Raw genomic sequence first — 15,432 nt, 5'->3', positions numbered from 1 at the left:
AATTCAGCATCCCCATATAGCGACGTTTATTAAAAAGAATTGGGCTGACTTGATATAAAGGATTTATTTTATGGATGCCTTTCAAATTAATTGTTAAAATTGTATTCGTCTTCTTAATTTTATATTTTCATGACTTTTCTTTAGTTAATACATTTATTAAAATTTATTGTTTATTTTAGCTAACTGCTTACATACTTTTAACTTTAATATTGGTAGAACTATAGTAACAGGCAACAAAAATGCAGATATTTATAATTTTCTTTCTTAGTTTTTGTTAAGAATGCAAGGCATTAGGGATAGTTAATTTTCTAACGATCTCTTTACTTTTCAATATTAGTGACTTCAACTGAATTAAATAAAACACAGTTATGATTGAATGACAATGAATTATTCGCTTTTTTTCGAATTTTATGTTTTAATAGCAAACATCAGCAACATAGGGGAGAATTTCTTTTATAATTCCGAATTTAATTCGCCTTATTATTTGTGCCACAAAAGATTTTTTTTCCTTTTAATGGATCAAGCCATATCTTCAATGGGAATATTAATAATTAAATAACTCCTAATTTGAAAAAAAAAATCTGAAATTATTCTTAAATTCTTTCAAATTAGTTGAAGTAGTAATCGTAAATGCCTCTTCAAATTAACTAATACCTCAAAAATTTATGCATTTTAAGATATCCTGAAAAGACGATTTTAAACTCATATTTTAATTCTAGAATTTCAACTGAAAATTAGAACATTGTATATATATTCACCTATTTGAAACTTATTCGATGAATTTAATTACAGCGGTGAAAACAGTCTTCCAAGGCTGTTTCCATCACAATCAGTCCTACAGTCTTGGTGAAATCTTCTATCAGGGATGCGAACACAAATGCATCTGCCGTGAGAAAGGTTTCATTGAATGCCAGGACAGATGCGAGATCTATATCGACACTGTTGGGTATGAAGGCTGTGACTGGGTACCATCTGAAGAGGATCCTTGTTGCACTATCCCCATGTGCAATCGCCGCAAGATACCTCTGATGCCAGATGGCCGTGTGCCTTTTACAGGTACGAATGCAAGGTCTCTTGTTTTATATGTGTGGCTTGTACCACTATAAGTTTGATTAAAATCCTGTCCCTTCTACTAATAAAATATAAACAAAGTTGAAAATAAGTATTTTAATCTATACGTAAGTATTAATATGGGTAATATGTTTCAATAATGTAATAACTATGTAAGTGTATCAGAATTTCTGAGTGTCATATAGTATTTTGTAAATAGCAGAAGTTACAAATAAACTTTTAGTTTCAGCAATTACGAAATATTATTGCTTTTTCTTTAAGAATTAAAAAAGATTATCTAAAGTATGTAGATTTTCTTTTCTTCTTTGAATCCATCATATTATATTTAAAAAAAAAATCTCTTTGTGAAACTGGTGTATAATTTTCTTATTAGCATAAACAGATTCTTCTTTATTATGGCAAGAAATCTTACAGTATCCAAGTAATTATCCTAGCAATAGTTAAAAAAAATGATCTTTAATTTTACTATTATTTTATACCATTAGATGTTACATTTTAAGAAAAAAATATCTCTATTTTACAATGCAGAAATTAAAATTCTGAAGCTAAAAAAAAAAAAAACTTTAAATAATTATTATTCTATTTTTTTCTGTAATTTTTATTTGCAAAATTGTAATTGGCTTCAGATTCAAATCACTAATTTATTTACTATTTTCCACCTTTTCAGGAGCTCCTGAGAATATGTGCGTTGTTGACCATAATGAAATGTACAGAGTTGGCGATATTTGGGAATCGGGCGACGGTTGCAGGACCAAAATTTGTCGGTGCACTTTGTTGGCCAACGGCAGCACTAGCATTCAGTGCCAGAGTGAATGCCCTCCCTTGGCCCCCAATGCTCACATCCCCACAGCACGTTGTCCTCATCCAATGCTCATCAAGCCTGATGGACCCTGCAGTTGCCCATATGTGGTCTGCAACGAACCGCCAAGACGTAAGTTTCCCTTCTGGTTTTGTACTGTTGTTCATTTTCCTATCATTTTTTTGAGTAAAAAAAGTTTGTGTGTATATTGCTGAAATTTTGTGGAAAGGAAAAAAAAAACTTTATTTTTGGGGAAAATTATATTGATTATGAAAATTTTGATAGTAAACTAATTGATTTTTAAATCGAAGTTTTGTTGAAAAACGATTTACTTTAAGATTTAAACTTCTTTTAGTTTTACAATTTCTTTTTTTCATTATTCTTTTTTCCTACATTTTCTTTTATACCCATTATAGAAGAAAAAATATTATAGAATATTTAAGAAATATTATAAAAATGCCCAAAAACGTAAAGTTTGGTAGTAAATAAGTTTATCTCAGATTACTGACGCACTAATAGTGGCGAGTTTAGGCATTTTGAGGTTTCAGGCAGACCCTAGTTTAGCCCATAGGAGGCCCCTGTTTTAATAATCTGGTCAATAATTTTAAGACACTTAAACTTATGACTTATTAATGGTTTATTTAAAAAAAATTATTATTATTTTGTAAAAATGTATTTATTTATTTTATAAGTAAGTATTAAAAAAATAGATTAAGAAAATCTTTGAAAAATTCGCCATAATTATTAATGATTTCCTTGCTTGGAAATGCCTTTTATTACAATGATAATGTTTAGGAAATAATAAATTTTTAATAAATATAACATTGAAAATTAGCAGTTTGCGGAGCCTATCAAGCAGAATATAGCATAAGCATTTAAATGAATAATCAGTATTCCAATATATTAATTTCCTTTTCTTTAGTTATATAATAATGCTAAATTCCTTTAGTTCATTTATTAATGATTTTGATAACTAAATATAAATGCACTATAGTCTTAATAATTCATGGCATTAATATTTTTCACAAATTTATTTATTTGGCACAAGACAAATAGAATTATTTAATCAACTTGCCTGCGATTCCTCTTCAGCCCAGCTGCCTAATCAAAAGTCCTTCACTGAAAGTTCTTAATGTTCTTTTTATTTTCATCTGAAATCCATTTTCTTTTTAACTGCGATCTTTGCTTTAATTCTGATTATGTTTTGACATTTGTTTCTTTTCGTTCTCTAGATCCAAAAATTTTTGTATTTCTATGTAAAAAAGGATTTTTCGATTAATTTCTTTCTATAACAAATGTTATCTAAATGATAAAAACATACCATCAATTTTTATTTTTTTAATTTATATGCATATTTAATTAGTGCGACTGATTTCAGTTGAACTTGATTATCTGCCTAATATATAATATATTGAATGTACTTGAATATATTCAGCGAATGTATCAATATAAAAATATAATACACACCATACTTAAATAATATAACAAAATAATATAATAATATAAAAAACAATAATCATATAGTTTAGTAAATGTGATATTATAGCACCAAATAACCTCATCTATAAATTATTAATATTTTCAAATGCACTTTGAAATTCAGGTGTCGTACAACCGCCAAGACCTCAATGTGAGTTCAAGGGGCAAAGGTATGATATGGGTCAAGAATTCCACGATGGCTGCATTGCCCTCTGCCACTGTGGTCAGGATCTTCATGTGAGCTGCGCACCCATTGAATGTCCGTACCACTTCTCGGCCGAATTCAGCAATTGTCTGGAGTGGGACATTGACCCCAACTTCTTCCCCATTCCCCCACACTGCTGTGCTCCAGCTAAGTGCAAAAATGGTGATTATTTTTTGTTTTTATTCGTACAGTACACTCCCGAGTATCCGGCTTGCGACTGCCCGGCTTCCATACTACCCGGCCTAGTTTTCTTTTATCACAATTAAATGAGGAAGACAAGCAATGGCAATGCCTTGGCAATGTTGCATTGACAACACTGCCAAGGCATGTGAAGCGGGCGTCTGCTAGGATCCTCCTACGTGTCGTGTGCAAAATACATGTTGTGACAGGAAAAATTCAACTTTCTGCTCGTTGTCCATTGTTTCGTCAGTGTGTAATGAACCTCAATTATTGCTGCTGTCCCTGATTAACTGCCCAGTACTTAAGTAATTGTTCTTGGGGTATGCTTAATTTCTCTCTCTCTCTCTCTCTGTGTGTGCACCACAGAGAAGATTTTAAAATGGGTGATAAACGAAAAAAAGTAGCAGTGACTATGGAGGAGAAATTACACTCTATACAGTGACTAGACTCTGGTGTAACAGCAAAAAATATAACTTAGGAGTTAGGAGTTGGGAAAAGTACATTGGGAGACTGTTAAAAAAATCGGACAGAAATTAGAAAGTGGCGTGTTGCACATGATAATGGAAATGGAATAAAAGTAAGAAAACCGATTCACATTCTACATGGCTTGAGATAATTAGAGGGCTTAGTACTCAATAAGAAGTGAGAAAATCCGTATTATAACAGCGTGTTTTGATATAAAAACTTTGTTTTCTGGTATTGGTAGGCAAAGGAATGAGTTCGTAGAAATCCGGCCTATCAGGACAGCTCTCCCACCACATTAGGCCGGATACTCGAGAGTGGACTGTAATATATATGCATATATATGCAAAGTAAAAAAGTCATCACATAATGGGTAATCAAAAACAATTATAGTGATGAAATTTCAAAAAATATGATTGTATTGCAAATATTATTTCATATTAAATGATTTTTTTTTTTATGTAGATGGTTCCTGCATGTTCAGCAACAGAAAATTCGAAAACTTTCAAGTGATACCTACCGAACTCCTTCCATGCGGTGCAGGATGTGTGTGCGTCAATGGCAATGTGACATGTGAGAACAGGTGTCCGCCCGTAGAAGATGTACCTCCTGTCAATCTACCTTGTTCACCAAATCTTGCCTTCAAAGGTCATCCAGATGGAGACACTTGTTGTTTACAATGGATGTGCAAGGAACCGTTGAAAACAAGTAAGAGAAATTATAAATTTGTTTTATTAATTCGTTTTTAAACTATTAACATATCATAAATTAAATCATGTTTTTTAATCATTAATATTTCTTAGAACACGGTTTTAAAATCAAGTTCCTTTTAAATAAATTACATGAAAATACTTGTTTAGTTTTAGGAAAGACTGTTGTCTAGCCCATTTTATACAGAAGATGCATTCTAAAAAAAATCCTTAAATTATGTTGAAATAAAATAAAATGATACTCCTAATTGTTCAGGTTTATGTAATAGTCTGAAATAACAAGGTCATCTTAAAACATAAATGAAAATGATAGCTGAAACAAGACATAAGATTTAATCGCATTGTCTTAGTGACATAAAATTAATTATAGACATATTAACTATGACATATTATTAATTATAGAATTATTATTAATAAAATTATTATTTGCATTACCAATATCAGTTCGTATTCGTGGTTTATTCACAAGACAATAAACAATGTATGATTTCTGTTCGGATAAAAGATGTTTTTTTTTTTCATTAAGAATTCTTGTGTGTTCGTTAAAGAATTAAAATATTTCTATTTACTCCCTTCGTTCAGAAAACAAATGTCGAAAGCAAGACAAGAAAATAGCAATCTTTCTGAATACTGATGTGACTATTTATCACTCTTTTTTTAAATTTATCATCTTTAATGAAGTTGTCAAATTCATTGCATTAATAACATTAATCTATGTCAACTATCAATCTAATTAAATTTTAATTTTCAGAGAAAATAAATGTTTTTTTCGGATGTTTTAATTTTTCTTTCTTACCATCATCAATCTTATAAATAAAATCGAATCATTCTTTTTATAATATTTTACTGAGCATTTTTACTGCTTTTCAAAGAAAAAAAATATAGTAATCAAAATAGAAAAATTTTGAATTTCCTGTTTTGATTGATACAGTTATATCAAAACATTGTCGATCGATCATGCAAACAAAATACACTACCAGATGGCGCAAGAATATCAAATCAGGAAATTCGAAAAATTTCAACACAAGTAGAAATTTTTGCCGCTTTTGTTTGGGTACTTTCCAAGTATGTTCGTCTAAGTGATTAAGATTGATATAACATTATTATCACAAGTTATTATACTTTAATTCAATTTATGATTTAAAAAGATATCGATTCTTAAGGGCTTCATTCTGTTAAATAAATCAAGCAAGTTATAAAAATTAAATTTGAAAGAGATTTAAAGATTAAATTTAAAAATTATATTCCATTTTTTTAGATTAAATTAATATTATGCACATCAAAACAATTTATATAAATATGTTCGGTAAGGCGAGATTATAGATGTATTTTTTAATAAATTTTTAGGAACAATTTCTTTAATTTTATTTATTATTTTCCAAAAGACGGTATCATTTCAAAAAAGCATTCATTAGGGAAATCGGCATTTTCCGTGGAAGTTCCATTCCATTACCAGAGACACGAGATATCAATTTTTGATTACTGACTTTGATTGATTATCTGGTGTCGTTCTTTGTTAATGATCCAAATCTTATATACAAAGATAAACTTTATAATATAGCAGCCATTTTAATGCTTTAGCTCATATAGTACTAGTTAATGAGTGAGCGCAAGTGACACACAATCGATTTTTAAACACCCTTTCCTTGAAAAGCTGAACATTTTCTTATTTTTTATTTGCCTTTTTTAGATTACTGCATGTTTCAAGGTTCAAGATATTTAGTATCCGAACAGTGGGAAGTGCAAAAAGGCACCCAACAGAAGCTTTGTTCCTGTCGTCTGAATGAAGTGGGCAGCCCTGAAGTCGAATGCCGAGGAAACTGTCCTCAGATTCCGGAAAAATTCCTCCAACCCACTGAACAGTGTCTGCGACCTGTTATTGTGAGCCCTGAGGATCCTCTCATGTGTCCTTATGTGGTCTGCAACAACACTGTGTCAGGTAATACATTAACATAGCCCATTTAGAATTATACAGAGAGTATTAAATTACTTAACATGGGATATTGATTCCAATAAATGTTGTTCTAAAATATGTATATTCTATCCATCTAGGGCATGATCTTTATAATGTGAACGTAGTAGCGTTGAATTCCACTGCTGTTCGTGTTCGATTCTCGTTGTCCAACATCTTGGTGGGTCTCATCGGCCACGCTGAACTTCACTTTACCACAGACCCAACTCTTCCTCCCAGCCAATGGCATATTCAGAAATTCTCCCGCCCCAAGAGACTTTTCGATAGTGCCAACATCGAATACATCCTAAATGCTTTGAGGCCCAACACTACTTACTTCTTGCAAGTCAAGATTAAGATAGATGCTTTGCAAGGTGGACCTCAGAGTGAACTCTTTAAACTCACTATGCCAGAGGGTAAGCTGTGTTTTGTTATGTGAACTTTCATTGTGAAAGCACTTATTTATTGCACAAATAAAATATTGTGATGCAAAAAAAAAATATATTAAAATTGTTTACACATGCTTATATCAAAATTCTATTGATCGTAGTTTTTGGAATTGAAAATAACATTTGATTTATTTCATCAACAATCGTTAACGTTATGATAGTTTAATTTGTCTAATGAATAATAAAGTAAATATCATTTGATATATTTTGACTGAAATTAGAAAAAAAATATTCTAACGAGATTAGTTTGCTAGAATTTACAATTATCTGTCATAAATAAATTTCTTTCTTTTAATTTTATTTTTACTATAAATGTTTTTTGAGAACTAGGAAATTGAATTTTAGTAATACGTTCTAATTTGTACTTTTAAAATTAATAATTTGACTATATTTTATGAAAAGAATAATTTTGGCTTTTGGATCAAAACTGTATTGCCTTTGTATTTGAAACTTCTATCGGATTAATTTTATTAAAGTTAAATTACTGTATGTGAAATTATTGGAAATATAAATATTTATCTTACAATAACTACACTCGTGATTTTTTTATAAAATTGTATCATTTCAATATCCAAAAAAGTTAAAAATATTTCGCTTGATATAAATATATTAATTATATCCAAAAGCATTACTTTAGACTGGAAAAATTTTCTTTTCATATCTAATCATAATTTTGATAACTTTATTTCCTTTTAGAAATAATACCAACTACTACTACACCGACAACCACTACAACCACAGTCCCTCCCATGATGATGATCGACCCCAAAGCAGAAGCCCACGTCATTGATTCGAAGACTGTGAGAATTTCTTGGAGGAATTTCGAGCCTCAAGAAAAGAAATACATCTACGCATTGCAGTTGAAATACAAGATGAAAAACGAGGCTGACGACAAGTGGATCACAACACCGATGATTCACAGAGACGTGACTTCTTACTTCTTGCACGATCTTGAACCATCTGCAGATTATGTAGTGGATGTGCTTTTCACCCCACCCAAAGACTTGCCGACGAAGATAGTTTCCACCAAAGGTTTAAGTTTCAGGACAGCAGAAAAAATGAAAGGTAATTGCTGATTTTTACCTGAGCAATTTTGAATACAGTTGGTATTAAAGCGTTAATAAAATTGCATTGTGCTAAATCAGGGTCATAAGGAGAATGGAGATGACGTGTAACGTTGATATTTGAAAATAATGATGAATAGTCTCGGATATCACCATACACAAATATGTGTCGTGTGTAATTTTATTGTGAGAAATGTGTGAGTTGTTCTCAATGAAATATTTAGTCTTTTTGATAAGTTTCTGAATGGAATTCAATGATCTTCCGTTACTATCACAACCAAGATGCTGCTTATTTTTAATAGAGCGGTCATATTATGGCCGAAGCTGCATTTCATTAAAATCGATTGTCTTCCCTTTTAAAACACCTTCCAGTCTGTAGAGAAGGAAAAACTACCCATAAATTTCTTGCAGCATCATACAAGTTTCGGCTGAGGATTTTTAATGGTAAAAATAAAATTTCAATGTATTTCCCGCGTGTTACATTTTTTGGCTTAAGCGAAACTGAAAAAATGCACATTTGGCTGACTACCAAAGCAGCAATGACGTCATTACTGCTGCTTTGTCCATTATTCATTTATATTTTTACACATATAATATAAATGTATTTTTTCTTTATCTTTTAATCACCTTAAAAAATATGATAATTCTTTATTGAATAGACTTCATACATTCAATTTACTTTTTATCGTTAATTTGCTATTATAGCAAATGTCTGCTAATTCACTACCATCAAAATACATAGCTCATATTCACAAGCTTCAGATTTATCTCATTAATTATGCTTCATGTTTCACAATTTCTTTTCTGAAAAATAAATGATGCTTTTGTTAATAATTTAATTAAATTGATTATTTTGCGTTGGATATTCATCTGATATCTATTTCATATTTCTTCATGTAGAAGACTATCATTTACAAGTTGCTGTTGAAGACAATAAGATTGAAACAGACAAATCTTCATTCTCATTTGCTGGCATTCCTGAACCCGTCACCAAGTACGTGCATGTAATAAAAATCATGTACAAAAGCAACGATGGGGAGCAGTCTTACAGTTTCAAAGTTCCAAAATCCAACCACATAATGCTGGATCATCTGAAGCCAGGCAAAAAGTGAGTACTTTTTAGATAAATTTCATTTACATAGTAGTAAAAGAAAAACCCTGTTTCTTTAGAAATCTGTTTTTATGCAGAATGCATACTCTAATAATGACTCAATAGTAAATTTTTAAACCATTAGAGATAAGCCTATATAGTTCCCATTGAAAAAAGGCTTTAAATGGCGTAAATAATTAAGTTGTTTGAGTCAGTAAATGGACTGTTGATCGGTTAAATAGTCAGTAAATGGACTGTTGATCGGTTAAATAGACAGTAAATGAACTGTTTTTGTTATCAGTAATGGATTGTTGAGTTAGTAAATGGACTGTAGCTAAAATGTTATTTGTTAAGTGGATTGTTCTAAATTTTAAGCAGCTTTCAAGTCCTATTATCTATATTTTATAAAATATTTTTCACACGTTGACATTTTAAATCTTAAATGTTTCACACTTCTGCGACAAAATGGATCGAATTATAAAGCCTTAATTCTTTTAAACGAATCAACTACAGCTACCTGCAAGAACTGCTTTTGATTGGCAAATCTTCCTTGTGGAGAGATGGCCTAAAATAATGTAAAACATTCAAAGCTTCATAACTGAACTAGGTTTAGTCGCAAAATGTGGGAGTTGTTCGGTTAAAATCTTAGAATCAAAAATATTTTATAAAATAGGGTTGATAGGACTTGGGAATTGAATAAAGATGCAGACTTTGTTGTTTTTCCAACAATTTACTTATTGACAAAAACAAAGTGTTAACTAATATAATTTTGCGATTATATAATTTTTTTGCGCAGTTTACTTTATTTCTTTAACTGAAAAATATATGCCTATCTTAAATTGTTTAGAAATTATCTATTAAAGTTGACAAACTGCAAATTTACGAAACTATAAAATATAATAATTTTTTATCTTGCATTTATATCTGGTTATTAATAATTCCATTCATTCGGCTATTAACAATCCTATTCATCGATTTAAATAGCGTTAACAATCGTTCTAAATATAATTAATTAAATTAATTAATTTAGTATGAGTGTATTGCTAAAATAAAATCATTGCTTCATATTCCCTTTTTGCATATTTATTATTAATACAAAATATATATTGGATTGATTGGGTGCAATAATTCAAATAAATATATAAAATTATGCGAAGCAAATTAACCTTAATATACTTTGATAAATAACCTTTTCTCATATCTATATTTTTTCATTGTAGGCACCTTCAAATAAAAATATTTTAACTATAAATCTCTTTCTCGACTTTTAATATTTCTCTTATGAAACCTGTTATGATCACATTATTTTAATTGGTGCTATTTTGAAATTTCAGATATTTAGCTCAGTTAGAGTTATACTTGACGAATGGTCAAACTTTGACATCGAATGAGGTAGAATTCATCACAAAGCCAGCAAAGCCGGAAGTCAATGTATCCGTATCAGATAATGTAATTAGTCATGAAAGTCATGGAAATGGTAAGCAATCTTTAGAGTTTACTTTCAATGAAGCATTTTCTATATAATTAAATCAATTTTCTATCTTGTGAATTTAATGTGTATCTTTCCGTAACCCTTTCATCTGCTACAGTGTATCTGATTAATGCGTAGAATTAAAAAATTTTAATACTTAATTGCGTAATTATTTCAAAATAGCAAATAAAGTAAAAGACAAATATAACTCGGATAAGCTTTAAAATCGCAAGTGATTTTTTACATTATTATATATATTGAAATAAAAATAAATATCTCAATATGTTGTGCCTCTAATTAGTTGATAAATTCTAATATTAAGAAATTAATGTAATATATATCAAAAACCATAAACAGAACATCATTTAAAAATGTAATTAATGAATACAACAGATTCATTTTTCATTTTTTACAATTTAGTTTAATTAGATTAGCATCCAGTTTCAAAGCTACTTGAGTGCTATTTTGAATTTCATCATTTTGAGTCTTAACCAGACGATGAGGATGACACTTGGTTCTGCAACTCACTCTAGATTTCCATGCCAGAACATTTGTCCCGTGATGGTAGATTTAACATATAACAGACCGCCCCATATATGGTGGATCCTTCAATATATAATAGCACTGTTTTTAAAATATGTTCTATATTTTGAAATTTAAAACAAATTAAGAAAACTGTGTTACATATCTTTTTAAACTTCCAGGAAAACAGGCCGAATTGCTTCAAAGTAAGGACAGCACCGAAGAAGAAAATAAAGCCTACTTTATTGCTTTGGTTGTAGTGGCTGTAGTGGCCGCTGTTGCTGCTTTCGGTTTCATCCTGCTGTTGGTTCTTTTGGTGAGAAGGCAGGCCTCGGCAAAAGCTCCAATTTCGAGAACCCCTTCAGAATCTGCGTATGATAATCCTACATACAAAGTAAGTAGTATTTGAAACTTGAAATAATGAATTAAAGTACAAATAGTAACAAGAATCGTATCCACTGCTTCCAATTAATGCCATAATTAATAGATATCAAATAACTTCTGTTCGCCTTTTTCTTTTATTTCAAGAATAACTTATATTACTGTCAAGAATCACTACACAATATTGTTTCTTTAATTTAAAACAAATAACTGAAATGCATGATTAAACGAAACTGAGACAATTCCTGCTTCAAACAAAACAGGGAATTGTCATTTGTTTTAGTCAACTTGGATAAAAAGTAACAGTCTGTAACTAGGCCATCTTCTGTTTCGAGTAATTCTTATGTCACGGAAAACTAGTTTTCGACTTTTATTGTTTAGAGAATTCGTAGCCAGTTTTAACAAAACTTAAAACACTAACAGAAATATTCCCTTGGAAGCCGTTAACTCATTTTTCAATCACGGTTTTGTCGATCTGATTTGAACATCAGCAATGGATTTGAATGGAACAAACTAAAGATAAAGGGCAGAAACTATGAATAAAACAAGCAAAGCAATTTTAAAATTTGCTTCAAAGTAATCGTCGAATGGAATCACATTCATTTAAGAAATATAAAAATCATTTATTTCATTTAAGAAATAAGAAAATCCATCCGAAATAGTACAATCAAGTTAATTTGAAACAAAATAATGAAGGCCGGATTATTAAATAGGCCTAAAAGACTCTGCAACTTTTGGGATTTCCCCAAATTGGCGATATTTTTCAGAGTAACCTAATTTGGTACTTTTCGAATACATGATTTACAAGAATCGTGTATTCGGACATAATCAAATTAAAATAAATTTTCTTATATTCAAATTCGCTGACAAATCAGTGTTTGAAGCTGCCTGGTTGATTTAAAAATCAAAACCCTAGAACTGTTTTATATGTTTATTTAGATTTCGTTAAAGAGTTTTGCAATTATTTCTTTTTACTATTATGTTTAAAACCACTTCGAAATTTGAATTTTCGAACTTGTTATCCTCGATATACTGAAGCTACTCCTCTTAATTACATTACATTTTTCAAATACATTTTTTCATGAAGCTTACTATAATTGCTTAAAAATTGTTTGTTTAGATATTAAATTAAGACCATTAAAAATACTTGATTTTCAATGACTGGAAAAGGTTAAAAAAAGCTTAATCTGGTCCTAGTAAATGCTGAAGTAGCATTTTTTACTGTTTTATTATTTTTCCAATTAAAATTAATATATGTTTGGCTTATGTATTGGATTTTGTATACTGATTTATAGTAGTTTATAAATATGTTTCAGACTTATGATGGAGAAAGGCCCGAAGACAAAACGAACGGACAAACAATTCAAACGACTCAAGCGTAGCCAACAGTTGCTGCATAGGACTTTTTATAATCATTTCAAGCATTGACACCTGCCTGCAAAGTAATTCGATGGATTTTATAGAAGAAGGTTGCCTGGTGCAGTGAATTGTGATCCAAACGGTTGGGTAGTCAATCTTCTTTTTTTACTGCCATTTATATATGGAATAAAACAGAAAATGAGTCATTGGAGTTCTATTCGCTATGAGTGAAATTTAGGTCATTTGTGTTGTAGTCAGTTTTTTAAAAATAATGTCTTACTTACTTCAGGAATTTTTTTTATTAAAAAATATCTCTTCAATATCAGTTCAGATAAACAATGTGTTTATGTCTCTATAAAACGTAAAATTAAAGACTTTAGAAATTCAGAAACCACTGTGATGTAATTTCGTAGAAACAAAATTCTTTGTGGCATATTATTTTAATTATAGAATATTATAGTTTATCGGAATGAATTATTTAATTAGAATATCAAGCAGCGATTTTGAAATCTGTGAATATATTTGTGATTATTTTGTACAAACAAATATTGAAATTCAAGGTGACCTCTTGTTTATGATAGGTCGTAAAATTACTTATTTGTGATATCTTGCTCAAGAGAAATTTTATGAAAAAGATTGTAAAAAAGAAGAATATATTTCGTAAACAAATTATAAATTTGTAAAGTATGTGGTAATTTAAATGTTTATTTAATTTGTGTTGTTCTATTGTTTAAAGTTTTAGTTATTTGTTGAAGATGTATCCCTTACATTATAAGTTTTGCTTTTTAATGAAAAAATAATAATAATACCCTCTAATGTGTGTGCAACTACAAGTTTCATAAAAATAATTAAAATTAGTAATAGCTTTTTAGATATAAGATTTGTTCTTCTGTTTCTTAAGAAATAAAGGATTTATTGCAAATATATATAATATCGCTGAAGTAAATAATTTTACTTTAAAGAATTAATTAATGTGAAATTTTTAAGCAAATGAGACACCAATGTATCAAATGGAAATTCTCAGTTTCTTTTCCGCTTAAAAGTTCAGTGAAATGCTTTTATAAATTTGCATTAAATCCTTCATTTCTAAATGTAATTTGTGTGTCTGTGTTTTTAACTCATATAATGAGCCTGATTTTACAGTCATTTCTGTTAATGCAATCAATATTAGAAAAAATGTAAAAAGAAAAAAAATTATTAAAGCTATCTACATTCATCCAAAAAAAAAGTTGTTTATTGCATGTGTTATATATTGTACAGTAAGAGATTTATATTTTTATATGCATGTGCACTATTTTCCAGAATCCTTTTGTAAAGCACTTTGTAATGAATCAGAATATTATAATTATGCAAAGTTTGTATATAGTTCAAATATTGTACTGCAGATGTTTTATGTATCTTGAACAAGTCTGATGAGACGTGTTGTAAAATAAAATTTATTGACTAAAAATCGTGTTTTTTCTTTAGTAAATCTCTTCATATTAAAAAATATATATATACATTCTAACATAGTTTGAATCATTATTTATTTTGTGACTTTCTAAAGATTCACACTGATAATTTTTGATACGTACTATTCGGTTGAAAACATTATAACGATAGCATAAGATAAGTTTTCACCATGATTTAAAAAATTGATTTAATATTTTCTTGATTGGTCAGCTCTTCATTCTTTTATCTTCACCGCGATAGTACGGAATAAGTTTTAAGACAACAGTGATTCTTTCAGAAAGAATAATATTTTGAAAAATAAATATTTTAAATATAATAAATACATAAAAACTTAATAAATTATCTAAAATAAATAAATGAAAACATTACTTAACTTTTTATTATTAATTTGCTAAGATGTATTTTTAAGATTCGCCTTTTTTTCTTTATATTTTTTACGGCGCAACTTAAATTGTATTGTTCTCCTTTTGTTAAAAAAAGTACGAATGAAATAAATGTAGAAAAGTATGAAAGAATTCGCTAAAGTGCGTAGTAGATGTAAATTACTTCGTTTCGACTTAATTAAATCATAAAAAATCATTAGCTGAAATACACTCATATTCATAAATTAAGGATAATGTCAGCTCCAAAACAAAACAAATGTGACTTATTCATAAAGCTATTTTATTAAAGAAAAGATGGTTTTAATGGTATCATCAAATGTGTGATATCATTAAAAATAACTACGATTCTTGTTCCCTGGAGCAATTACAAAAAAAAACATTTCCCTTACACAAAGATAACTTCA

The 15,432-nt window shown here is 29.4% G+C and overlaps 1 protein-coding gene across 5 annotated transcripts in view; it reads left to right on the top strand.

Moving 5' to 3' along the window:
* Nucleotides 1-14,636, top strand: part of LOC129963327 (uncharacterized) — a 196,844-nt gene extending 182,208 nt beyond the window's left edge. For 4 of the 5 annotated variants that reach the window (XM_056077661.1, XM_056077644.1, XM_056077636.1 and 1 more), the window contains 11 exons: nucleotides 793-1,056; nucleotides 1,739-2,002; nucleotides 3,474-3,716; nucleotides 4,662-4,904; nucleotides 6,597-6,845; nucleotides 6,959-7,273; nucleotides 8,003-8,371; nucleotides 9,271-9,478; nucleotides 10,795-10,937; nucleotides 11,636-11,847; nucleotides 13,133-14,636. In XM_056077661.1, coding sequence (XP_055933636.1) covers nucleotides 793-1,056; nucleotides 1,739-2,002; nucleotides 3,474-3,716; nucleotides 4,662-4,904; nucleotides 6,597-6,845; nucleotides 6,959-7,273; nucleotides 8,003-8,371; nucleotides 9,271-9,478; nucleotides 10,795-10,937; nucleotides 11,636-11,847; nucleotides 13,133-13,216 — 2,594 coding nt within the window. In that variant the 3' untranslated portion in view covers nucleotides 13,217-14,636. The remainder of the gene's footprint in view (nucleotides 1-792; nucleotides 1,057-1,738; nucleotides 2,003-3,473; nucleotides 3,717-4,661; nucleotides 4,905-6,596; nucleotides 6,846-6,958; nucleotides 7,274-8,002; nucleotides 8,372-9,270; nucleotides 9,479-10,794; nucleotides 10,938-11,635; nucleotides 11,848-13,132) is intronic. The other variant, XM_056077653.1, reaches the window with a different exon arrangement.
* Nucleotides 14,637-15,432: the final 796 nt, after the last annotated feature.

The sequence above is a fragment of the Argiope bruennichi genome, chromosome 1 (assembly GCF_947563725.1).
Source record: "Argiope bruennichi chromosome 1, qqArgBrue1.1, whole genome shotgun sequence".
In the NCBI taxonomy this organism is placed as follows: Eukaryota; Metazoa; Arthropoda; class Arachnida; order Araneae; family Araneidae; genus Argiope; species Argiope bruennichi.
This window is presented reverse-complemented; position numbering and strand designations above follow the sequence as displayed.